Source organism: Lethenteron reissneri, unplaced genomic scaffold (genome assembly GCF_015708825.2).
Source record: "Lethenteron reissneri isolate LAM-NWPU_2019-01 unplaced genomic scaffold, ASM1570882v1 scaffold_136, whole genome shotgun sequence".
Classification (NCBI taxonomy): Eukaryota; Metazoa; Chordata; class Hyperoartia; order Petromyzontiformes; family Petromyzontidae; genus Lethenteron; species Lethenteron reissneri.
Window position 1 is genome coordinate 278,302 of NW_026891069.1, and position 27,500 is coordinate 305,801.

The 27,500-nt window shown below is 51.9% G+C and overlaps 2 protein-coding genes across 2 annotated transcripts in view; both read left to right on the forward strand.

Moving 5' to 3' along the window:
* The first annotated feature begins 1,000 nt into the window (after positions 1–1,000).
* On the forward strand, positions 1,001–22,633 carry LOC133362082 (ADP-ribosylhydrolase ARH1-like). The gene is made up of 6 exons (XM_061581047.1): positions 1,001–1,097; positions 4,112–4,217; positions 10,537–10,616; positions 13,652–13,835; positions 15,476–15,819; positions 18,825–22,633. The coding sequence occupies exons 1-6, from the start codon at positions 1,028–1,030 to the stop codon at positions 18,989–18,991; spliced, it is 951 nt and encodes a 316-aa protein (XP_061437031.1). The 5' UTR covers positions 1,001–1,027; the 3' UTR covers positions 18,992–22,633.
* Positions 22,634–23,194: 561 nt separating this feature from the next.
* The window catches only part of LOC133362085 (activating signal cointegrator 1 complex subunit 2 homolog), a gene marked incomplete at its 3' end in the record, with an annotated part of 4,309 nt that continues 3 nt past the window's right edge, over positions 23,195–27,500 (forward strand). Inside the window, exons 1-3 of the mRNA XM_061581050.1 lie at positions 23,195–23,256; positions 25,172–25,532; positions 27,302–27,500. The exon at positions 27,302–27,500 is cut by the window's right edge and continues 3 nt beyond it. Of these exons, the coding sequence (XP_061437034.1) occupies positions 23,254–23,256; positions 25,172–25,532; positions 27,302–27,500 (563 nt within the window). The remainder of the gene's footprint in view (positions 23,257–25,171; positions 25,533–27,301) is intronic.

The window sequence follows — 27,500 nt, forward strand, 5'->3', positions numbered from 1 at the left end:
GCTCACAAATCCTTGAAAGATCTGGACAAAGTCCCATCGGTGAGCTCCTCCGGCAGACAAGGCTGCGTTGGCTGGGTCATGTAGCCCGCATGCCCAGCCACCGCATGGCTAAACAGCTTTTGTTCGGCCAGATCGAGGGGGCTAAACGGGTGTGGCACGGGCTAGAGAAGAGATGGACTGATGTGGTACAGGAGGACGTGGAGCTGATTGAACTTGCCGATGACTGGTACCAGCGGTGTCAAGATCGGCCTCTGTGGAAGAGGCTCGTGAAGGACGCTACTGGGCAGTTGGAGGCAGTCGCCCTCCGTTGGAAGGCAGAGGAGTGACGCTCACAACAACGAGCCGAGTGCCGGGTGGCTAAAGCAAAGCAAGTTGGCACAGGAGGAGGCACAAGTGGTGCATCAGCCACTCAGTCAGTTAACCCGTGGCACCTGGGTCTGTCCAGTGACCTCATGTCAGCGGGCGTTGAACACTTCACGTGGCCTCAACGTGCACCTAGCCTGGCACAAGCATCGTGGTGACGTCACCGCCACTTAGTGGCGAATGGTGGTTGTTGTTGTTGAGTGGGTGAGTAAGTGGGTGAGTGAGTGAGTGGGTAAGTGGGTGAATTAGTGGGTGAGTGAGTGATTGAGTGAGTGAGTGGGTGAGTGAGTGGGTGAGTGAGTGGGTGAGTAAGTGGGTGAGTGAGTGAGTGGGTGAGTGGGTGAGTGGGTGAGTGAGTGAGTGAGTGGGTGAGTAAGTGGGTGAGTGAGTGAGTGGGTAAGTGGGTGAATTAGTGGGTGAGTGAGTGAGTGAGTGGGTGAGTAAGTGGGTGAGTGAGTGAGTGAGTGGGTGAGTGGGTGAGTGGGTGAGTGAGTGGGTAAGTTAGTAAGTTGGTGAGTGTGTGACTCAGAGACCCAGTTTGTTGGTGTGTAGTTGTAGATGTGCATGTGTGGTTGTTGTTGATGTTTGGTCGTTGTTGTTGCTGTTGTTGTTGTGGTTGTTGTTGACTTTAGATGCACAAGCCAAGGAAGTCCTCTTCCACAAAATGGCTGCCGGCTACGTGGCGGCCATGTTGGACATGGAGGGCAGGAAGCCAGGCCCCACGAGCATTCTGGGTAAACACTGTACACACACCGAAAGGCACTGTACAAACACGGTACGTGCACTGTACACGCATTGTACATGGTACATGGCCTGGCACAAGCGTCGTAGTGACGTCACTGCCACTTAGTGGCGAATGGCGGTTGTTGTTGTGTGTCAATGTCTGTGTGTGTCACTGTGTGTCAATGTATGTGTATCACTGTCCGTGTGTGTGTCCGTTTTATTATCTCCGCATATATACACACATCTCTCCCCGTGTCTCTCTCTCTGTCTCTGTATCCCCCCGTGTCTGTCTCTGTATCTCCCCGTGTCTCTGTTTCTGTGTCTCCCCGTGTCTCTCTCTGTCTCTGTGTCTCCCCATGTCTCTCTGTCTCTTTATCTGCCCGTGTCTCTCTCTCTGTCTTTGTATCTGTCTGTGTCTCTGTCTGTCTGTGTGTCTGTCTGTGTCTCTGTGTCTCTGACTGTCTCTCTGTCTCTATGTGTCTCTCTGTCTCTGTGTGTATCTCTGTGTGTGTATCTCTGTGTCTATGTCTCTCTGTTTCTCTGTGTCTCCGTGTCTCCGTGTCTCTGTGTCTCTCTGTCTCTGTGTCTCTGTGTCTCTGCGTGTCTCTCTCTGTGTCTCTGTGTGTGTGTCTCTGTGTCTCTGTGTCTCTCTGTGTCTCTCTGTGTGTCTCTGTATGTGTCTGTCTGTGTCTCTGTGTGTGTCTTAGTGTCTGTGTGTGTGTCTGTCTCTCTGTGTCTCTGTATGTGTGTCTCTGTCTGTGTCTGTGTCTCTGTGTGTCTCTGTGTGTCTCCACAGGCGCGTCCCAGCTACGCCCTGTCTCTCTGTCTCTGTGTGTGTCTCTCTGTCTCTGTCTCTCTGTGTCTTAGTGTATCTGTGTGTCTCTGCGTGTCTCTAGGCGCGTCCCAGCTACGCCCTGGCTCTCTGTCTCTCTGTGTCTCTGTGTGTCTCTGTGTGTCTCTGTGTGTGTCTCTCTGTGTCTCTGTGTGTCTCTGTGTGTGTCTCTCTGTCTCTCTGTGTGTGTCTCTCTGTGTCTCTGTGTGTCTCCACAGGCACGTCCCAGCTACGCCCTGTCTCTCTGTCTCTGTGTGTGTCTCTGTGTGTGTCTCTGTGTGTGTCTGTGTCTCTGTGTCTCTCTGTGTCTCTGTGTGTCTCTCTAGGCATGTCCCAGCTACGCCCTGGCTCTCTGTCTCTGTGTCTTAGTGTATCTGTGTGTGTCTCTGTGTGTGTCTGTCTCTCTGTGTCTCTCTGTGTCTCTGTGTCTCTGTGTGTCTCTAGGCACGTCCCAGCTACGCCCTGGCTCTCTGTCTCTCTGTCTCTGTGTCTCTCTCTGTCTCTCTGTCTCTCTGTGTGTGTCTCTGTGTGTCTCTGTGTGTCTCTGCGTGTCTCTGTCTGTGTCTCTGTGTGTCTGTGTCTCTGTGTGTGTCTCTGTGTCTGTCTCTCTTAGTGTCTCTGTGTGTCTGTGTCTCTGCAGGCACGTCCCAGCTACGCCCCGGCTCTATGTCTCTCTGCGTGTCTCTGTGTCTATGTGTGTGTCTCTGTGTGTGTCTCTGTGTGTGTCTCTGTGTCTCTCCACAGGCACGTCCCAGCTACGCCCCGGCTCTCTGTCTGTCTCTGTGTCTTAGTGTCTCTCTGTGTCTCTGTGTGTGTCTCTGTATGTGTCTCTCTGTGTCTCTCTGTGTCTCTGTGTCTCTGTATGTGTCTCTGTCTGTGTCTCTCTGTGTCTCCAGGCACGTCCCAGCTACGCCCCGGCTCTCTGTCTCTCTGCGTGTCTCTGTGTCTCTGTGTGTGTCTCTGTGTGTGTCTCTGTGTGTGGCTCTGTGTCTCTCCAGGCACGTCCCAGCTACGCCCTGGCTCTCTGTCTCTCTGTGTCTCTGTCTGTGTCTCTCTGTGTGTCTCTGTGTGTCTCTCTGTGTGTGTGTCTGTGTCTCTAGGCACGTCCCAGCTACGCCCTGGCTCTCTGTCTCTCTGTGTCTCTCTGTGTCTCTCTGTGTGTGTCTCTGTCTCTCTGTGCCTCTCTGTGTCTCTCTGTGTATGTCTCTGTCTCTCTGTGTCTCTCTGTGTCTCTCTGTGTGTCTCTGTCTCTCTGTGTCTCTCTGTGTCTCTCTGTGTATGTCTCTGTCTCTCTGTGTCTCTCTGTGTCTCTGTGTGTCTCTGTGTCTCTGTGTGTGTCTCTGTGTGTCTCTGTCTCTCTGTGTCTCTGTGTGTCTCTGTGTCTCTGTGTGTGTCTCTGTGTGTCTCTGTGTCTCTGTGTCTCTGTGTCTCTCTGTCTCTGTGTGTGTCTCTGTGTCTCTGTGTCTCTCTGTCTCTCTGTGTCTTAGTGTCTCTGTGTGTCTCTCTCTGCATGTCTCTCTAGGGACGTCCCAGCTACGCCCTGGCTCTCCAGGCGGCTTCTGTGTGTCTCTGTGTCTTAGTGTCTCTGTGTGTCTCTCTCTGTCTCTGTGTGTGTCTCTGTGTCTCTGTGTCTCTGTGTGTCTCTGTGTCTTAGTGTCTCTGTGTGTCTCTCTCTGTCTCTGTGTCTCTCTGTGTCTCTCTGTGTCTCTGTGTGTGTCTCTGCGTGTGTCTCCAGGCACGTCCCAGCTACGCCCTGGCTCTCTGTCTCTGTGTCTGTGTCTCTCTGTGTCTCTCTGTCTCTCTGTGTGTCTCTGTGTCTCTGTGTCTCTGTGTGTCTCTGCGTGTGTCTCCAGGCACGTCCCAGCTACGCCCTGGCTCTCTGTCTCTCTGTGTGTGTCTCTGTGTGTCTCTGTCTCTCTGTCTCTCTGTGTGTGTGTCTCTGTGTGTGTCTCTGTGTCTTAGTGTCTCTCTGTGTCTCTGTGTGTCTCTGTGTGTGTCTCTGTGTCTTAGTGTCTCTCTGTGTCTCTGTGTGTCTCTGTGTGTGTGTGTCTCTGCGTGTGTGTCTCTGTGTCTCTGTGTGTCTCTGTGTGTGTCTCTGTGTCTTAGTGTCTCTCTGTGTCTCTGTGTGTCTGTGTGTGTGTGTGTCTCTGCGTGTGTGTCTCAGTGTCTCTGTGTGTCTGCGCGTGTCTCCAGGCACGTCCCAGCTACGCCCCGGCTCTCCAGGCGGCTTCCGCGTCCCCTTCAGCCCCAACGCCACCGGCTGCGGCGCCGCCATGCGGGCCATGTGCATCGGGCTACGGTGACGCGTACGGTCACGTGACACCGCCCTGTCACGTGACACCACCACCTACGCAGGGGGGGTGGGGGGGGGCGACTTCCTGTTGGGGGAGGGGCACTTCCTGTTGGGGGGGGGGCACTTCCTGTTGGGGGAGGGGCACTTCCTGTTGGGGGAGGGGCCACTTCCTGTTGGGGGAGGGGCACTTCCTGTTGGGGGGGGGCGACTTCCTGTTGGGGGGGGGGGCACTTCCGGTTGGGGGGGGCTCTTTCTGCCACCTGGGTTGTTGTTGTGGTGGTGGTGGTGGTTGTGGTTGTTGTGGTGGTGGTTGTGGTAGTGGTGGTTGTGGTAGTGATGGTTGTGGTTGTGGTAGTGGTGGTTGTGGTTGTGATGGTTGTGGTGGTGGTTGTGGTTGTTGTGGTGGTGGTTGTGGTTGTGATGGTTGTGGTTGTGATGGTTGTGGTTGTGGTAGTGGTGGTTGTGGTTGTGATGGTTGTGGTTGTGATGGTGGTGGTTGTGGTTGTGATGGTTGTGGTTGTGATGGTGGTTGTTGTGGTAGTGGTGGTTGTGGTTGTTGTGGTGGTGGTTGTGATGGTGGTTGTTGTGGTAGTGGTGGTTGTGGTTGTGATGGTTGTGGTTGTGATGGTGGTTGTGGTTGTTGTGGTGGTGGTAGTGGTGTTTTGGTAGTGAGGGTGGTGGTTCAAGTTCATGTATTAGATAGAGCCCTGTGAGCCATTCGGCTCTTGAATCGGGTGCAACCGCAACAAACAAAAAACATGAACAAGAAAACATCTTAAAGTGACTGAGTGCAAACAGAAAATCCAAGAAAAGACTGTTAAATATTGCAGAAAAATCACCGTACACCGACACTGCGTGCAAATATCCCAGTGGAATGCAAGTCAAACAACAACAACAACCACAAGACAACTTAGATTAAGGCCATCAGTCTAACTCTGTACTACAACAACACAAACAACAACAACCACAAGACAACTTAGATTAAGGCCATCAGTCTAACTCTGTACTACAACAACACAAACAACAACAACCACAAGACAACTTAGATTAAGGCCATCAGTCTAACTCTGTACTACAACAACACAAACAACAACAACCACAAGACAACTTAGATTAAGGCCATCAGTCTAACTCTGTACTACAACAACACAAACAACAACAACCACAAGACAACTTAGATTAAGGCCATCAGTCTAACTCTGTACTACAACAACACAAACAACAACAACCACAAGACAACTTAGATTAAGGCCATCAGTCTAACTCTGTACTACAACAAACAACAACAACAACCACAAGACAACTTAGATTAAGGCCATCAGTCTAACTCTGTACTACAACAAACAACAACAACAACCACCACAAGACAACTTAGATTAAGGCCATCAGTCTAACTCTGTACTACAACAAACAACAACAACAACAAGACAACTTAGATTAAGGCCATCAGTCTAACTCTGTACTACAACACAAACAACAACAACCACAAGACAACTTAGATTAAGGCCATCAGTCTAACTCTGTACTACAACAACACAAACAACAACAACCACAAGACAACTTAGATTAAGGCCATCAGTCTAACTCTGTGCTACAACAAACAACAACAACAACAAGACAACTTCGATTAAGGCCATCAGTCTAACTCTGTACTACAACAAACAACAACAACAACAACAAGACAACTTAGATTAAGGCCATCAGTCTAACTCTGTGCTACAACAAACAACAACAACAACCACAAGACAACTTAGATTAAGGCCATCAGTCTAACTCTGTACTACAACAACACAAACAACAACAACCACAAGACAACTTAGATTAAGGCCATCAGTCTAACTCTGTACTACAACAAACACAAACAACAACCACAAGACAACTTAGATTAAGGCCATCAGTCTAACTCTGTGCTACAACAAACAACAACAACAACCACAAGACAACTTAGATTAAGGCCATCAGTCTAACTCTGTACTACAACAACACAAACAACAACAACAACAACAAGACAACTTAGATTAAGGCCATCAGTCTAACTCTGTACTACAACCACAAGACAACTTAGATTAAGGCCATCAGTCTAACTCTGTACTACAACAACACAAACAACAACAACCACAAGACAACTTAGATTAAGGCCATCAGTCTAACTCTGTACTACAACAACACAAACAACAACAACCACAAGACAACTTAGATTAAGGCCATCAGTCTAACTCTGTACTACAACAACACAAACAACAACAACCACAAGACAACTTAGATTAAGGCCATCAGTCTAACTCTGTACTACAACAACACAAACAACAACAACCACAAGACAACTTAGATTAAGGCCATCAGTCTAACTCTGTACTACAACAAACAACAACAACAACAAGACAACTTAGATTAAGGCCATCAGTCTAACTCTGTACTACAACAAACAACAACAACAACCACAAGACAACTTAGATTAAGGCCATCAGTCTAACTCTGTACTACAACAACACAAACAACAACAACCACAAGACAACTTAGATTAAGGCCATCAGTCTAACTCTGTACTACAACAACACAAACAACAACAACCACAAGACAACTTAGATTAAGGCCATCAGTCTAACTCTGTACTACAACAAACACAAACAACAACCACAAGACAACTTAGATTAAGGTCATCAGTCTAACTCTTCTTCTTGGTTCTTTCGGTAAAGTCACGTAGAAGGGAAGTAATAAAATAATAAAAATAAAACATAATAAAACAATTCTCACGACGTTGACAAAGGAATTTGCATATTAAAAGGAATTTAGCATATTTATGGGAAATGCAGGAATGTGATTAGTACTGCATATGCATGTGCATTATGCAGGATTAACAGCATCAAAGGGAGCTGCAGTTACAGCTGCTGCTGCAGTTGCTGCTGCTGCTGCAGTTGCTGCTGCTGCTGCAGTTGCTGCTGCTGCTGCAGTTGCTGCTGCTGCTGCAGTTGCTGCTGCTGCTGCAGTTGCTGCTGCTGCTGCACTTGCTGCTGCTGCTGCAGTTGCTGCCTTATCCATTTTAATATAACACTATGTATTATTCTACCCACCCTAATGTGTATCACACTGCTATATGTTTACTATACAATTACGACACCATACATTACTCTGCACACTGCACCATGCCAGTGAGTGGAACGCGGTCTGAAAGTCACCGTAAACGTGAACACAATCAGTTAAGATCCGAAATGGTTTATTACGTCCTTCCAATGATTGCTAAGCCAGAATCCATCTTCTCGGTTGAAATTGTCTCTGTGTTTGTATATGTGGATCGCCTCATGAACGAATCTCTCATGATAGCCAGATGGCTTGCAGAGAACCTCTGTCTTGGAGAAGTCAATGTCATGTGAGCCCATTGAATTGTAACAGTGATCTGCCACGGCTGAGGTGTTTGTCCTACCGTGTTTCAGGTCTGCCTTATGTTCACGGATGCGGTCCGAGACATGTCGTTTGGTTTCTCCAATGTAACTGCTACCACAGAGGCAACTTAGTTTGTAGACGCCAGGGTACTGTATGTCTGGAACCACATCTTTTACAGACGGGACCAGATCACGGATTTTATGTACTGTGTTGAATCGGACCTGGATCTTGTGTTTAATCAGGATTTTGGAGATCTTTTTTGTGACCCCAGCAATGTAGGGTAAGGTGATGGTCTTGAAAGGCTCCTCAACAGGATCCTTCTTGATGGTTGGAGTGATGGCTTTGCGGATTGTGTAGTCGGAGTAACCATTAGCCTTAAGAGCTTGGCGTACGTGTTTGAGTTCACTGGAAATGTGTTCATGGTCGGAGATGCATTGGGCTCTATGATATAGAGTCTTGATGAGGGAATTCTTCTGGTGGTGGGAATCCGGTTTTAGATAAGCATCCGTGTGGGTGGCTTTCCTGTAGACAGAGTGGCTCATTGAACCATCAGGTCTCCTTTTGATTAGGACATCCAAAAAGGGTAGCTTGCCATCATTTTCGACTTCCATGGTGAATCTGATGGCTGGGTGTATGGAATTGATGTGGTCGAGAAATTGGTCTAGAGCAGGCCGGCCATGTGGCCAGATGACAAAAGTGTCGTCTACGTACCTCTTACCGGATTCCCACCACCATCCATCCCAGAAGAATTCCCTCATCAAGACTCTATATCATAGAGCCCAATGCATCTCCGACCATGAACACATTTCCAGTGAACTCAAACACGTACGCCAAGCTCTTAAGGCTAATGGTTACTCCGACTACACAATCCGCAAAGCCATCACTCCAACCATCAAGAAGGATCCTGTTGAGGAGCCTTTCAAGACCATCACCTTACCCTACATTGCTGGGGTCACAAAAAAGATCTCCAAAATCCTGATTAAACACAAGATCCAGGTCCGATTCAACACAGTACATAAAATCCGTGATCTGGTCCCGTCTGTAAAAGATGTGGTTCCAGACATACAGTACCCTGGCGTCTACAAACTAAGTTGCCTCTGTGGTAGCAGTTACATTGGAGAAACCAAACGACATGTCTCGGACCGCATCCGTGAACATAAGGCAGACCTGAAACACGGTAGGACAAACACCTCAGCCGTGGCAGATCACTGTTACAATTCAGTGGGCTCACATGACATTGACTTCTCCAAGACAGAGGTTCTCTGCAAGCCATCTGGCTATCATGAGAGATTCGTTCATGAGGCGATCCACATATACAAACACAGAGACAATTTCAACCGAGAAGATGGATTCTGGCTTAGCAATCATTGGAAGGACGTAATAAACCATTTCGGATCTTAACTGATTGTGTTCACGTTTACGGTGACTTTCAGACCGCGTTCCACTCACTGGCATGGTGCAGTGTGCAGAGTAATGTATGGTGTCGTAATTGTATAGTAAACATATAGCAGTGTGATACACATTAGGGTGGGTAGAATAATACATAGTGTTATATTAAAATGGATAAGGCAGCAACTGCAGCAGCAGCAGCAAGTGCAGCAGCAGCAGCAACTGCAGCAGCAGCAGCAACTGCAGCAGCAGCAGCAACTGCAGCAGCAGCTGTAACTGCAGCTCCCTTTGATGCTGTTAATCCTGCATAATGCACATGCATATGCAGTACTAATCACATTCCTGCATTTCCCATAAATATGCTAAATTCCTTTTAATATGCAAATTCCTTTGTCAATGCGCCCAGCTTATATATATGCTCCAAGCTCGTGTGCTGTTTCATTCAGACTCTGTCGCCTCGACGGACCTGGTTTTCACCTGAGGACGGCTGCTTGCGTTGTGGCCGAAACGTCGTGAGAATTGTTTTATTTTTATTATTTTATTACTTCCCTTCTACGTGACTTTACCGAAAGAACCAAGAAGATGAATCCCTGCAGTCACGAAAGCTTTAAATCGAAATACAGTCTAACTCTGTACTACAACAAACAACAACAACAACCACAAGACAACTTAGATTAAGGCCATCAGTCTAACTCTGTACTACAACAACACAAACATGGCCAAACCAAAAAACTTTTCGAAAATCACCAAAATAAAGCCATAAAAGCAATGTAACGGTGATCATAGGAACTGTGACCGAGTTTTTACAATAAACGACATAAACAACATGTACCACCACCAAACTCTGCAGTCATAGCTGGCTGCATGAGTCACTCCACAACAACAGTAGGAGCATCAGTCTGAGTATCAACATTTTTCAATGCACCTTTAAGATCAGCACACTAAATCAAAACACAGATCATACTTTGCAGCGATCATCCGGAGCGAAACATTTTATTTTAGGCCACTAAATTGCTGTGGCAGCTCGAGGTGCACAACTCCTCTAGAGCAGTTTTGAGTGAAGATCTCACAGGTAGTGACTCAAGTTGCAGTTTCTTGGAAATAGCATTCCAGACCCTGGGGGCATCAATAGCAAAGGCCTTTCCTCCAGTATTTGTGCGGCAATAGGGAATGTGAAGCTGGTAAATGAGCGAAGACCTTAGGTCAAATTTGTTCTTTGAAACAGAGAGGAGATCCAGCAGGTAGTCTGCGGATTTTTTTGCAAGTAAGATCTGGTGCACAAGCCGTCGAACATTCAGAGATGTTAAGTTTGACCCAATGTAGAGATCACAGTGGTGAGTCCTATATGGGCAGTTCAATGCAAATCTTAAGGCCGAGTGATACATTGAGTCAAGCTTGTTGTGGTGGTGGTGGTGGTTGTGGTAGTGATGGTGGTGGTGGTTGTGGTAGTGATGGTTGTGGTTGTTGTGGTGGTTGTGGTGGTGGTGGTAGTGATGGTTGTGGTAGTGATGGTGGTGATTGTTGTGGTGGTTGTTGTGGTGGTTGTTGTGTGTAGGTATCCACGTGAAGAGCAGCTTGATGATCTGGTTGAGGTGAGCTTGGTGAGTGGCAAGATGACTCACAACAACCCAACAGGTACTCACCTCACCACTCACCCACCACTCACTCACACACTCACTCACCACTCACTCACACACTCACCCACTCACCCACTCACTCACTCACTCACATACTCACTCACTCACCACTCACTCACACACACACTCACCACTCACTCACACACACACTCACCACTCACCCACCACTCACTCACATACTCACTCACTCACCCACCCACTCACCCACTCACTCACTCACTCACACACACACTCACCACTCACTCACACACACACTCACCACTCACTCACATACTCACACACACACTCACCACTCACTCACATACTCACTCACTCACTCACCCACTTACTCACCCACCCACTCACTCACTCACCCACCACTCACTCACTCACCCACTCACTCACTCACTCACACACTCACCACTCACCACCACACTCACTCACCCACCACTCACTCACTCACCCACTCACTCACTCACCACTCACCCACTCACTCACCCACTCACTCACCCACTCACCCACTCACTCACTCACCCACTCACTCACACACTCACTCACTCACTCACCCACTCACTCACTCACCACTCACCCACTCACCCACTCACTCACTCACACACTCACCCACTCACCCACCGACTCACTCACCCACTCACCCACTCACACACTCACTCACCCACTCACTCACCCACTCACCCACCACTCACCCACTCACTCACCCACTCACCCACTCACTCACTCACTCACCCACCCACTCACCCACTCACTCACCCATTCACCCACCACTCACTCACTCACCCACTCACTCACTCACTCACCCACCCACTCACCCACTCACTCACTCACCATTCACCCACCACTCACTCACCCAATCACTCACCCACTCACCTCACCACTCACCCACCACTCACTCACCACTCACTCACCACTCACTCACACACACACTCACCACTCACTCACCCACTCACCCACTCACTCACCCACTCACTCACCACTCACTCACACACTCACTCACTCACTCACTCACCCACACACTCACTCACCCACTCACCCACTCACCCACCCACCCACTCACCCACTCACTCACTCACCCACTCACTCACACACTCACTCACCCACTCACTCACCACTCACCCACTCACCCACTCACTCACTCACCCCACTCACCCACCCACACACTCACTCACTCACTCACACACTCACCCACTCACCCACCCACTCACTCACCCACCACTCACTCACTCACCCACTCACTCACTCACCACTCACCCACTCACTCACCCACTCACTCACCCACTCACCCACTCACTCACTCACCCACTCACTCACACACTCACTCACTCACCCACTCACTCACTCACCACTCACCCACTCACCCACTCACTCACTCACCCACTCACCCACTCACCCACCCACTCACTCACTCACTCACCCATTCACCCACCACTCACTCACTCACCCACTCACTCACTCACTCACCCACCCACTCACCCACTCACTCACTCACCCATTCACCCACCACTCACTCACCCAATCACTCACCCACTCACCTCACCACTCACCCACCACTCACTCACCACTCACTCACCACTCACTCACACACACACTCACCACTCACCCACTCACCCACTCACTCACCCACTCACTCACCACTCACTCACACACTCACTCACTCTCTCACTCACCCACACACTCACTCACCCACTCACCCACTCACCCACCCACCCACTCACCCACTCACTCACTCACCCACTCACTCACACACTCACTCACCCCACTCACTCACCACTCACCCACTCACCCACTCACTCACTCACCCACTCACCCACCCACACACTCACTCACTCACTCACTCACCCACTCACCCACCCACTCACTCACCCACCACTCACTCACTCACCCACTCACTCACTCACCACTCACCCACTCACTCACCCACTCACTCACCCACTCACCCACTCACTCACTCACCCACTCACTCACACACTCACTCACTCACCCACTCACTCACTCACCACTCCACCCCCCCACTCACTCACTCACACACTCACCCACTCACCACCGACTCACTCACCCACTCACCCACTCACACACTCACTCACCTACTCACTCACTCACTCACCCACTCAGCCACTCACACACTCACTCACCCCACTCATTCACCCACTCACACACTCACTCACCCACTCACCCACTCACACTCACCCACCCACTCACTCACACACTCACTCACCCACTCACACACTCACTCACACACTCACTCACCCACTCACTCACCCACCACTCACACACTCACTCAACCACTCACTCACTCACCCACTCACTCACCCACTCACTCACCCACTCACTCACCCACCCACTCACACACTCACTCACTCACCCACTCACTCACCACTCACCCACTCACCCACTCACTCACTCACCCACTCACCCACCCACACACTCACTCACTCACACACTCACCCACTCACCCACCCACTCACTCACCCACCACTCACTCACTCCACCACTCACTCATCACACCACCCACTCACTCACCCACTCACTCACCCACTCACCCACTCACTCACCCACTCACTCACTCACCCACTCACTCACACACTCACTCACTCACCCACTCACTCACTCACCACTCACCCACTCACCCACTCACTCACTCACACACTCACCCACTCACCCACCCACTCACTCACCCACTCACCCACTCACACACTCACTCACCCACTCACTCACTCACTCACCCACTCAGCCACTCACACACTCACTCACCCACTCATTCACCCACTCACACACTCACTCACCCACTCACCCACTCACACTCACCCACCCACTCACTCACACACTCACTCACCCACTCACACACTCACTCACACACTCACTCACCCACTCACTCACCCACTCACTCACACACTCACTCAACCACTCACTCACTCACCCACTCACTCACCCACTCACTCACCCACTCACTCACCCACCCACTCACACACTCACTCACATACTCACACACGCTGTTGCTAGGCTACCTGTAGTCATGACAACACCGCTGCTGGTTGCTAGGCTACCTGGGTGCCGTGGCGGCGGCGCTGCTGGTGTCGTGTGCGGTGCGACGCGACCCCGTGGGGTCGTGGGGTCGCACGTTGACCCGGCGGGCTCTCCCTGCCGCTCGACGCCTCGTCCTGGCCGGACCGCTCGCACCGCAGGAGATGGAGCAATGGAAGTACTTTGTGACGATGTGGGAGAGGTGGGTGGGGGGGGGGTGGGTGGGTGGGGGTGGTGTGGTGTGGGTGGGTAAGTGGGTGGGGGGATGGGTGGGTGGGTGAGTGGGTGTGTGGGTGGGTGGGTGAGTGGGTGGGGGTGGGGGTGGGTGTGGGTGGGTGGGTGAGTGTGGGTGGGTGGGGGGGTGTGGGTGGGTGGGGGTGTGGGTGGGGGTGTGGGTGGGGGGGTGGGTGTGTGGGGGTGGGGGGGGGGTGGGGGGGTGTGTGAGTGTGTGGGTGTGTGAGTGGGTGGGTGGGTGGGTGAGTGAGTGAGTGAGTGGGTGAGTGGGTGGGTGGGTGAGTGAGTGGTGAGTGAGTGGGTGAGTGGGTGGGTGGGTGGGTGAGTGGGTGGGTTGGTTAGTGGGTGGGTGGGTGAGTGGGTGGGTGGGTGGGTGAGTGAGTGGGTGAGTGAGTGGGTGAGTGGGTGGGTGGGTGAGTGGGTGGGTGAGTGGGTGGGTTGGTGAGTGGGTTGGTGAGTGGGTGGGTGGGTGAGTGGGTGGGTGAGTGGGTGGGTGTGGGTCAGTGGGTGTGGGTGGGTGGGTGTGGGTCAGTGGGTGTGGGTCGGTTTGGGTGGGTGTGGGTGAGTGACACGGGCTAGAGAAGAGATGGAGTGATGTGGTGATTGAGTGTGTGGGTGAGAGGGTGAGTGAGTGGGTGAGTGAGTGGGTGAGTGAGTGAGTGTGTGATTGTGTGAGTGAGTGTGTGAGTGATTGAGTGTGTGAGTAAGTGGGTGAGTGAGTGGGTGAGTGAGTGAGTGAGTGTGTGATTGTGTGAGTGAGTGTGTGAGTGTGTGAGTGAGTGGGTGAGTGAGTGAGTGAGTGTGTGAGTGTGTGAGTGAGTATGATAGTGAGTGTGTGAGTGAGTGGGTGAGTGTGTGGGTGAGTGAGTGAGTGAGTGTGTGAGTGAGTGTGTGAGTGAGTGAGTGACACGGGCTAGAGAAGAGATGGAGTGATGTGGTACAGGAGGACGTGGAGCTGAGTGGACTTGCCGATGACTGGTACCAGCGGTGTCAAGATCGGCCTCAGTGGAGGAGGCTCGTAAAGGACGCTACTGGGCATTTGGAGGCAGTCGTCCTCCAACAACAACGGAGGGCGGAGGAGCGACGCTCACAACAACGAGCGGAGCTCCGGGTGGCTAAAGCACAGCAAGTTGGCACAGTAGGGGGCACAGGTGGTGCATCAGCCAGTCATCTCGGTCATCTCAGTCAGTCGACCCGTGGCACCTGCTGGGTCTGCCCCGTGACCTCCTGCCAGCGGGCGTTCGACACTTCACGTGGTAGCCTCAAGGTGCACTTGGCCTGGCACAAGCGTCGTGGTGACGTCACCGCCACTTAGTGGCGAATGGTGGTTGTTGTTGTTGTGGGTGAGTGTTGTTGTTGTGGGTGAGTGTTGTCGGTTGTTGTTGTAGGTGAGTGTTGTTGGTTGTTGTTGTGGGTGAGTGTTGTCGGTTGTTGTTGTGGGTGAGTGTTGTCGGTTGCTGTTGCTGTCATTTTCGGTTGTTGTCGATTGTTGTTTGTTGCTGTTTTCGGTTGTTGTTGTCGTCTGTTGCTGCCACTTTCGGTTGTTGTCGTCGGTTGTTGTTATTCCAAGTTATTCGTTGTCGATTGTTGTCGCCGTCACCGCCGTAGCTACCTTCTGGAGCGCAACATTGCCGAAGATACCGCCACCACCGCCACCACCGCCACCGCCACCACCACCGCCGCCACCACCACCACCGCCACCACCACCGCCACCACCGCCACCACCGCATCAACGGCCACGTTCCCCGCGAGCCTCTCCACCCCAGAAGGACGTGACGAGGCCTACAAGGCCTGGAGCCTGGACGGCTGGGCAGGCCGCAGCGGCCATGACGCCCCCATGATCGCCTACGACGCCATCCTGCGAGCCGCCCCGAGCATGGAACGTCGGACTTCGGCCGAGGGGGCGGCCGAGGGCTGGGAGCTTCTGTGCAGCTACGGGATGTTCCACGGAGGTGAGCGCATGCGATGGCGACCAACGGAGCCTCAGAGAGGGGGGGGCGGAGAGATTCGTGTGTGGGTCTCTGTGTGGGTCTTTGTGTGGGTGTCTCTGTGGGTTTTCTGTGGGTCTCTGTGGGTCTCTGTGTGGGTCTCTGTGGGTGTCTCTGTGTGTCTTTGTGTGGGTGTCTCTGTGGGTCTCTGTGGGTCTCTGTGGGGTTTCTGTGGGTCTTTGTGGGGTTTCTATGGGTATCTGTGGGTCTCTGTGTGTCTCAGTGAGTCTCTGTGTGGGTCTCTGTGGGTTTCTGTGTGGGTCTTTGTGTGGGTCTCTGTGTGTGTCTCTGTGGGTCTCTGTGTGTGTCTCTGTGTGTGTCTCTGTGGGTCTCTGTGTGGATCTCTGTGTGGTTCACTGTCTAGGTCTCTGTGTGTGTCTCTGTGGGTCTCTGTGTGGGTCTCTGTGGGTCTCTGTGGGTGTCTCTACACACACACGCGCCTACACACACGCCTACACACACACACACCTACACACACACGCGCCTATACACACACACACACCTACACACACACGCGCCTACACACACACGCACCTACACACACACACCTACACACACACGCACCTACACTCACTGCCCGGTGTCCACGTGTGATCTCTATGCAGGTGACAGCGACAGTACCGGGGTGATTGTAGGCGCACCCACACACACACCTACACACACACCTACACACACACACACCTACACACACACACCTACACACACACACCTACACACACACCTACACACACACCTACACACACACACCTACACACACACACCTACACACACACCTACACACACACACCTACACACACACGCCTACACACACACACACCTACACACACACACCTACACACACACACCTACACACACACCTACACATCTACACACACCTACACACACACACACACCTACACCACACACACCCTACACATCTACACACACCTACACACACACCTACACACACATACCTACACACCACACACCTACACATGTGTCCGCGTGTGATCTCTACGCAGGTGACAGTGACAGTACCGGGGTGATTGCGGGCGCACACACACACACACCTACACACACACCTACACCTACACACACACCTATACACACACACCTACACACACACACACCTACACACCTACACACACCTACACACACCTACACACACACACACCTACACACACACCTACACACCTACACACACACCTACACACACACACCTACACACACCTACACACACACACACCTACACACACACACCTACACACACACACCTACACACACACCTACACTCTACACACACACCTACACACACACACATCTACACACACACCTACACACACACCTACACACACAAACACACCTACACACTACACACACACACCTACACACACACACCTACACACACACCTACACACACACTGACACACACACACCTACACACACACACCTACACACACACCTACACACACACACCTACACACACACGCCTACACACACACACACCTACAGACACACACCTACACACACACCTACACACACACCCTACACATCTACACACACCTACACACACACACACACCTACACACACACACCCCTACACATCTACACACACCTACACACACACCTACACACACATACCTACACACACACACACCTACACATGTGTCCGCGTGTGATCTCTACGCAGGTGACAGTGACAGTACCGGGGTGATTGCGGGCGCACACACACACACACCTACACACACACCTACACCTACACACACACCTATACACACACACCTACACACACACACACCTACACACCTACACACCACACACACCTACACACACACACTACACACATAGCTACACACCTACACACCTACACACACACACTACACACCTACACACACCTACACACACACACCTACACACACACACCTACACACACACACCTACACACACACCTACACACACACACACCTACACACACACACATCTACACACACACCTACACACACACCTACACACACACACACCTACACACACCTACACACACACCTACACGTGTGTCCGCGTGTGATCTCCACACAGGTGACAGTGACAGCACCGGGGTGATTGCGGGCGCACACGCACACACACCTACACACACCTACACACACCTACACACACCTACACACACCTACACACACACACCTACACACACACACCTACACACGTGTCCGTGTGTGATCTCTACACAGGTGACAGTGACAGCACCGGGGTGATTGCGGGCGCACACACACACACACCTACACACACACCTACACACACACACACCTACACACACCTACACACACACCTACACACACACCTACACGTGTGTCCGCGTGTGATCTCCACACAGGTGACAGTGACAGCACCGGGGTGATTGCGGGCGCACACGCACACACACCTACACACACCTACACACACCTACACACACCTACACACACCTACACACACACACCTACACACACACACCTACACACACACACCTACACACGTGTCCGTGTGTGATCTCTACACAGGTGACAGTGACAGCACCGGGGTGATTGCGGGCGCACACACACACACACCTACACACACACCTACACACACACACACCTACACACACACACACACACCTACACACACACACCTACACACACACACCTACACACGTGTCCGTGTGTGATCTCTACACAGGTGACAGTGACAGCACCGGGGTGATTGCGGGCGCACACACACACACACCTACACACACACCTACACACACACACACCTACACACACCCACACACACACACACACCTACACACACACACCTACACACACACACCTACACACGTGTCCGTGTGTGATCTCTACACAGGTGACAGTGACAGCACCGGGGTGATTGCGGGCGCACACACACACACACCTACACACACACCTACACACACACACACCTACACACACACCTACACACACACACACCTACACGTGTGTCTACGTGTGATCTCCACGCAGGTGACAGTGACAGCACCGGGGTGATTGCTGGCGCCTGCTGGGGGGCTCTGTGGGGTCTGCAGGGGGTCCCGTCCGGCAACCACCAACACCTCGAATATCGCGAGAGACTCGTTCAGTCGGCTGATGCCCTCCACCGCCTGGCTTGGCCTGACACACTCGCCGTGTAGAGTAGACACTCACTGTGTCACTCACTCACTGTGTCACTCACTGTGTCACTCACTGTGTAGAGTAGACACTCACTGTGTCACTCACTCACTGTGTCACTCACTGTGTCACTCACTGTGTAGTGTAGACACTCACTGTGTCACTCACTGTGTAGAGTAGACACTCACTGTGTCACTCACTCACTGTGTCACACACTCACTGTGTAGTGTAGACACTGTGTCACTCACTGTATCACTCACTCACAACCACGAACACCTCGAATACCGCGAGAGACTCATAGAGTCGGCTGATGCCCTCCACCACCTGGCCTGGCCCCACACACTCGCTGTGTAGACACTCACTGTGTAGTGTAGACACTGTGTCACTCACTGTGTCACTCACTGTGTCACTCACTCACTGTGTCACACACTCGCTGTGTCACACATTCACTGTGTAGAGTAGACACTCACTGTGTCACTCACTGTGTCACTCACTGTGTCACACATTCACTGTGTCACTGTGTCACTCACTCACAACCACGAACACCTCGAATATCGCGAGAGACTCGTTCAGTCGGCTGATGCCCTCCACCGCCTGGCTTGGCCTCACACACTCGCTGTGTAGAGTAGACACTCACTGTGTCACTCACTGTGTCACTCACTGTGTCACTCACTGTGTCACACACTCACTGTGTCACTCACTGTGTCACTCACTGTGTCACTCACTGTGTCACACACTCACTGTGTCACTCACTGTGTCACTCACTGTGTCACTCACTCACTGTGTCACTCACTGTGTTACTCACTGTGTCACTCACTCACTGTGTCACTCACTGTGTCACACACTCGCCGTGTAGACACTCACTGTGTCACTCACTCACTGTGTCACTCACTCACTGTGTCACTCACTCACTGTGTCACTCACTGTGTCACACACTCGCCGTGTAGACACTCACTGTGTCACTCACTCACTGTGTCACTCACTCACTGTGTCACTCACTCACTCACTGTGTTACTCACTGTGTCACTCACTGTGTAGAGTAGACACTGTGTCACTCACTGTGTCACTCACTCACTGTGTAGTGTAGACACTCACTGTGTCACTCACTGTGTAGTGTAGACACTCACTGTGTAGAGTAGACACTCACTGTGTCACTCACTCACTGTCACACACTGTGACACTCACTGTGACACTGTGTCACACACTCACTGTGTCACTCACTCACTGTGTCACACACTCACTGTGTAGAGTAGACACTGTGTAGTGTAGACACTCAATGTGTCACTCACTCACTGTGTCACTCACTGTGTCACTCACTCACTGTGTCACACACTCACAGTGTAGAATAGAGACCCACAGACTTGCTGGTGTAGAGACTCACAGTGTAGAGACTCACTGTGTAGTGTAGACACTCACTGTGTAGAGTAGAGACCCACAGACTTTCTGGTGTAGAGACTCACTGTGTAGAAACGATCTACAAAAACTCTGTACACATCCAGACCTACACAACAATAGACTCACACAGAGACCTAAAGAACAATAGTCTCACACAGAGAACAATAGACTCACACAGAGACCTAGACAACAATAGACTCACACAGAGAACAATAGACTCACACAGAGACCTAAAGAACAATAGTCTCACACAGAGAACAATAGACTCACACAGAGACCTAGACAACAATAGACTCACACAGAGAACAATAGACTCACACAGAGACCTAAAGAACAATAGTCTCACACAGAGAACAATAGACTCACACAGAGACCTAAAGAACAATAGTCTCACACAGAGAACAATAGACTCACACAGAGACCTAAAGAACAATAGACTCACACAGAGACCTAAAGAACAATAGCCTCACACAGAGAACAATAGACTCACACAGAGACCTAGACAACAATAGACTCACACAGAAACCCAGAGAACAATAGACTCACACAGAGACCTCAACAACAGTAGACTCACCCAGAGAACAATAGACTCACACAGAGAACAATAGACTCACACAGAGACCTAGACAACAATAGACTCACACAGAGAACAATAGACTCACACAGAGATCTAGAGAACAATAGACACACAGAGACCTAGACAACAATAGACTCACACAGACAACAATAGACTCACACAGAGACCTAAAGAACAATAGACTCACACAGAGACATAGACAACAATAGACTCACACAGAGAACAATAGACTCACACAGAGATCTAGAGAACAATAGACACACAGAGACCTAGACAACAATAGACTCACACAGACAACAATAGACTCACACAGATACCTAAAGAACAATAGACTCACACAGAGACATAGACAACAATAGACTCACACAGAGAACAATAGACTCACACAGAGATCTAAAGAAAAATAGACACACAGAGACCTAGACAACAATAGACTCACACAGACAACAATAGACTCACACAGAGACCTAAAGAACAATAGACTCACACAGAGACCTAGAGAACAATAGACTCACACAGAGAACAATAGACTCACACAGAGAACAATAGACTCACACAGAGAACAATAGACTCACACAGAGACCTAGAGAACTATATTCACACAGAGAACAATAGACTCACACAGAGAACAATAGACTCACACAGAGAACAATAGACTCACACAGAGACCTAGAGAACAATAGACACACATAGAACAATAGATTCACATACAGAACAATAGACTCACACAGAGAACAATTGACTCACATCAGCAGCATTTGGTCTCATCAGTCGCAGCAGATGTCAGACTCCGTTTGAGTGCGCGTTAAAGATTTGCATGTGGTGCATGGCCATCATGTGACTTTGTGTGTCTCAGTGGAGACTCTGACCCTGAGACCCGGTCTCCCTGAGTCTCAGTGGAGACTCTGACCCTGAGACCCGGTCTCCCTGAGGTTCAGTGAAGACTCTGACCCTGAGACCCGGTCTCCCTGAGTCTCAGTGGAGACTTTGACCCTGAGACCCGGTCTCCCTGAGTCTCAGTGAAGACTCTGACCCTGAGACCCGGTCTCCCCGAGTCTCAGTGGAGACTCTGACCCTGAGACCCGGTCTCCCTGAGTCTCAATGGAGACTCTGACCCTGAGACCCGGTCTCCCTGAGTCTCAATGGAGACTCTGACCCTGAGACCCGGTCTCCCTGAGTATCAGTGAAGACTCTGACCCTGAGACCCGGTCTCCCTGAGTCTCAGTGGAGACTCTGACCCTGAGACCCGGTCTCCCTGAGTCTCAGTGAAGACTTTGACCCTGAGACCCGGTCTCCCCGAGTCTCACTCTGACCCTGAGACCCGGTCTCCCTGAGTCTCAGTGAAGACTTTGACCCTGAGACCCGGTCTCCCCGAGTCTCAGTGGAGACTCTGACCCTGAGACCCGGTCTCCCTGAGTCTCAGTGAAGACTCTGACCCTGAGACCCGGTCTCCCCGAGTCTCAGTGAAGACTCTGACCCTGAGACCCGGTCTCCCCGAGTCTCAGTGAAGACTCTGACCCTGAGACCCGGTCTCCCTGAGTCTCAGTGAAGACTCTGACCCTGAGACCCGGTCTCCCCGAGTCTCAGTGGAGACTCTGACCCTGAGACCCGGTCTCCCCGAGTCTCAGTGGAGACTCCGAGTCCCTGGACTGTTTCTTTACGCAGATATTTACTAAATAAATTCATAAATCGACTTCCATTGCATTGGTGATGTGGTTTTGTCAGGTTATAGATGCCTCAGTCTGGCTCTATGAGCCTCAGTCTGGTTCTGTGAGCCTCAGTCTGGCTCTATGAGCCTCAGTCTGGTTCTGTGAGCCTTAAGTCTGGCTCTGTGAGCCCTGAGGGAGCCTCGGTCTGGCTCTATGAGCCTCAGTCTGGCTCTATGAGTCTGGCTCTATGAGCCTCAGTCTGGCTCTATGAGCCTCAGTCTGGCTCTATGAGTCTGGCTCTGTGAGCCTTAAGTCTGGCTCTGTGAGCCCTGAGGGAGCCTCAGTCTGGCTCTGTGAGCCTCAGTCTGGCTCTACGAGTCTGGCTCTACGAGTCTGGCTCTGTGAACCTCAGTCTGGCTCTGTGAGCCCTGAGGGAGCCTCAGTCGGGCTCTGTGAACCTCAGTCTGGCTCTACGAGTCTGGCTCTGTGAGCCCGAGAGAGAATCGTTTTTTTTTTTTGCGCTGAAAACGTTTCGCGGGAATCGATTCCTCGGTCTAAAACAAATCGACAGTCGATTCCTGTAGCGCTCGATTTTTGCGGGAATCGATTCCCACGTGCTTTGCGAAGGGCGCGGATTCCAGGGTGCACGTGAGCGGCTGCAGCGATGGTACAGTGCAGATCACATCAACAACATCAACAACATCATCAACAACAACAACATCACCATCAACAACAACATCAACAACAACAACAACATCATCAACATCATCATCACTAGCATCACCATCACCACCATCAGCATCACCACCATCAGCATCACCAGCATCAACATCAACAACAACATCAACAACAACATCACCAACAACAACATCACCATCAACAACAACATCAACAACATAATCAACAACAACATCAGCACCACCATCACTAACATCATCACCATCATCACCACCATCAGCATCACCAGAAACATCACCATCAGCAACATCATCAGCATCACCATCACTAACATCACCATCACTAACATCATCAGCATCACCATCACTAACATCACCATCACTAACATCATCATCACCATCACTAACATCATCATCACCATCACTAACATCATCATCACCATCACTACCATCACCATCACTACCATCACTAACATCACCATCACTAACATCACCATCACTAACATCATCAGCATCACCATAACTAACATCACCATCACTAACATCATCATCACCATCACTAACATCATCATCACCATCACATCATCATCACCATCACTACCATCACCATCACTACCATCACTAACATCACCATCACTAACATCACCATCACTAACATCATCAGCATCACCATCACTAACATCACCATCACTAACATCATCATCACCATCACTAACATCATCATCACCATCACTAACATCATCATCACCATCACTACCATCACCATCACTACCATCACTAACATCACCATCACTAACATCATCATCACCATCACTACCATCACCATCACTACCATCACTAACATCACCATCACTAACATCACCATCACTACCATCATCACCATCACTACCATCATCACCATCACTACCATCACTAACATCACCATCACTACCATCACCATCATCACCATCACTACCATCACTAACATCACCATCACTAACAACATTACCATCACTAACAACATCACTACCATCAGCACCACCAAACTGAAACCTTCCGTCAATGAATTCTATCACTTGCACTCACCACACACACAAAGTAGTGAACATTCAAACACAAAACCATGCTTCTCCGCTAGTCTATGATGATGATGATGGCGATGGTGATGGTGGTGCCATTGTGTGTGTGACACTGATTGTTCCACACAACACAGACAGACAGACAGCCTTCTCTACAGCCTCAACTCAAGCGGTGCTAGACCAGATGGCAATGCCACAAATGGTGACCAGCACCAGGGCAATGCCACTCTCAGCTTATCACAACATCAGAGGGGGCGTTTTTCGATGTAAAGCTTCTTTCGTGACTGCGGGGATTCATCTTCTTGGTTCTTTCGGTAAAGTCATCACGTAGAAGGGAAATAATAAAATAATAAAAATAACAAAATCAATCAAAAGTCCATCCCATGCGTTAGTGAATTTTGTAATATTTTAGGAAGGAATTGGCAGGAAATGAGTTTTCAAATGTAGATTTTTTTTTTAATTGGGGGGGGTCCCCCCAAAACCCTGGAAGATTTGCCCCCCAATACTCTGATAGTGCGCTGTCTTTCAGTTGTACACCTTTTGGCGTCATCTGCTCCAACACCATGTGAGACTAGGCTCAAAGAAAAGCTGTCTCGGGTGTGGACCAATCAACTTCAAGGACAATGCATACATCATCAGAGTTTCTTTTTGTTTGCATTTTGACTGCTTGTGTTGTGGTTATTGCAAACATGATGCCTTGTTGTATAAAGGTGTCAGTTTTTGTGCCAGTTGAAAGGGTAAAAACCTACCACTATATTTTGCCACTGGTACAGGAGATGTCTCATACTGCATCAGAGATGTTCACACACGAAACTCTACCCCCCCCTACTCACCCTACTACCCCCAGGCGCTGGTGGCGAGGAACAGGGTGAGGAGCAGGGTGAGGCGGTGGGTGCTACTGCTACTGGGCCTCACGGAGTGTCTCCTGCTGTCCGGAGTTGTGTTTGGGTGGCCTTCCCTGGCCCACGTGCTCACCACTCAGCGCTACTTTCTGCCCGTTCACCACAACCACACAGCCCCCGACACCGCCGCTCACCTTCATGCTCACCCGCCTGCTCACCCGACTACTCACCCTTCTACTCGCCCTCCTACTCAGCATGCTAGTCACCCCCCTACTCACCCACCTACTCACCCGCGTCAGCGGCAGCAGCAGCAAGCGGCGGATAGAACCTGGGAGACATCCAACTCAACGAATGGGACCAGAGAAGGTGGGTGGGGTTCACGATGACCGTGTGGGTGGGTGGGGTTAACGATGGCCGTGTGGGTGGGTGGGTGGGGTTCACGATGGCCGTGTGGGTGGGTGGGGTTCACGATGGCCGTGTGGGTGGGTGGGTTGGGTTCACGATGACCGTGTGGTTGGGTGGGGTTCACGATGGCCGTGTGAGTGGGTGGGGTTAACGATGGCCGTGTGGGTGGGTGGGGTTCACGATAGCCGTGTCACTAGGTGGGGTTCACGATGGCCGTGTGGGTGAGTGGGTGGGGTTCACGATGGCCGTGTGGGTGGGTGAGTGGGGTTCACGATGGCAGTGTGGGTGGGTGGGGTTCACGATGGCCGTGTGGGTGGGTGGGGTTCACGATGGCCGTGTGGGTGGGTGGGGTTCACGATGGCCGTGTGGGTGGGTGGGGTTCACGATGGCCGTGTGGGTGGGTGGGTGGGGTTCACGATGACCGTGTGGGTGGGTGGGGTTCACGGTGACCGTGTGGGTGGGTGGGGTTCACGATGGCCGTGTGGGTGGGTGGGGTTAACGATGGCCGTGTGGGTGGGTGGGGTTCACGATGGCCGTGTCACTAGGTGGGGTTCACGATGGCCGTGTGGGTGAGTGGGTGGGGTTCACGATGGCCGTGTGGGTGGGTGGGTGGGGTTCACGGTGACCGTGTGGGTGGGTGGGGTTCACGATGGCCGTGTGGGTGGGTGGGGTTCACGATGGCCGTGTGGGTGGGTGGGGTTCACGATGGCCGTGTGGGTGGGTGGGGTTCACGATGGCCGTGTGGGTGGGTGGGGTTCACGATGGCCGTGTGGGTGGGTGGGGTTCACGATGGCCGTGTGGGTGGGTGGGGTTCACGGTGGCCGTGTGGGTGGGTGGATGGGATTCACGATGGCCGTGTGGGTGGGTGGGTGGGGTTCACGACGGCCGTGTGGGTGGGTGGGGTTCACGGTGGCCGTGTGGGTGGGTGGAGTTCACGATGGCCTGTGGGTGGGTGGGTGGGGTTCATGATGGCCGTGTGGGTGAGTGGGTGGGGTTCACGATGGCCGTGTCACTGGGTGGGTGGGGTTCACGACGGCCGTGTCACTGGGTGGGGTTCACGATGGCCGTGTGGGTGGGTGGGTGGGGTTCACGATGGCCGTGTGGGTGGGTGGGGTTCACGATGGCCGTGTGGGTGGATGGGATTCACGACGGCCGTGTGGGTGGGTGGGGTTCACGATGGCCGTGTGGGTGGGTGGGTGGGGTTCACGATGGCCGTGTGGGTGAGTGGGGTTCACGATGGCCGTGTGGGTGAGTGGGTGGGGTTCACGACGGCCGTGTCACTGGGTGGGGTTCATGATGGCCGTGTGGGTGGGTGGGTGGGGTTCACGATGGCCGTGTGGGTGGGTGGGGTTCACGATGTCCGTGTCACTGGGTGGGGCTCATGATGGCCGTGTGGGTGGGTGGGTGGGGTTCACGATGGCCGTGTGGGTGGGTGGGGTTCACGATGGCCGTGTGGGTGGGTGGGGTTCATGATGGCCGTGTGGGTGGGTGGGTGGGGTTCACGATGGCCGTGTGGGTGGGGTTCACGATGGCCGTGTGGGTGGGTGGGGTTCACGATGGCCGTGTGGGTGAGTGGGTGGGGTTCACGATGGCCGTATCACTGGGTGGGTGGGGTTCACGACGGCCGTGTGGGTGGGTCGGTGGGGTTCACGATGTCCGTGTCACTGGGTGGGGTTCACGATGTCCGTGTCACTGGGTGGGGTTCACGATGGCCGTGCGAACTCTCTCAGGTCTCTGGCCGGACTACAACGATGACGACGACGATTTGGAGCAGCAGCAGCAGCAGCAGGAGCAGCAGCAGCAGCAGCAGGAGCAGGAGCGAGTGTTGGGCTGGGTGTTTGTGACGGCTGCCTTTGTGGGCAACGTCGCATCGCTGCCCTGTGGACTCCTTGTGGACCACGCCGGGAACACCGTCGCTCGCTCACTCGC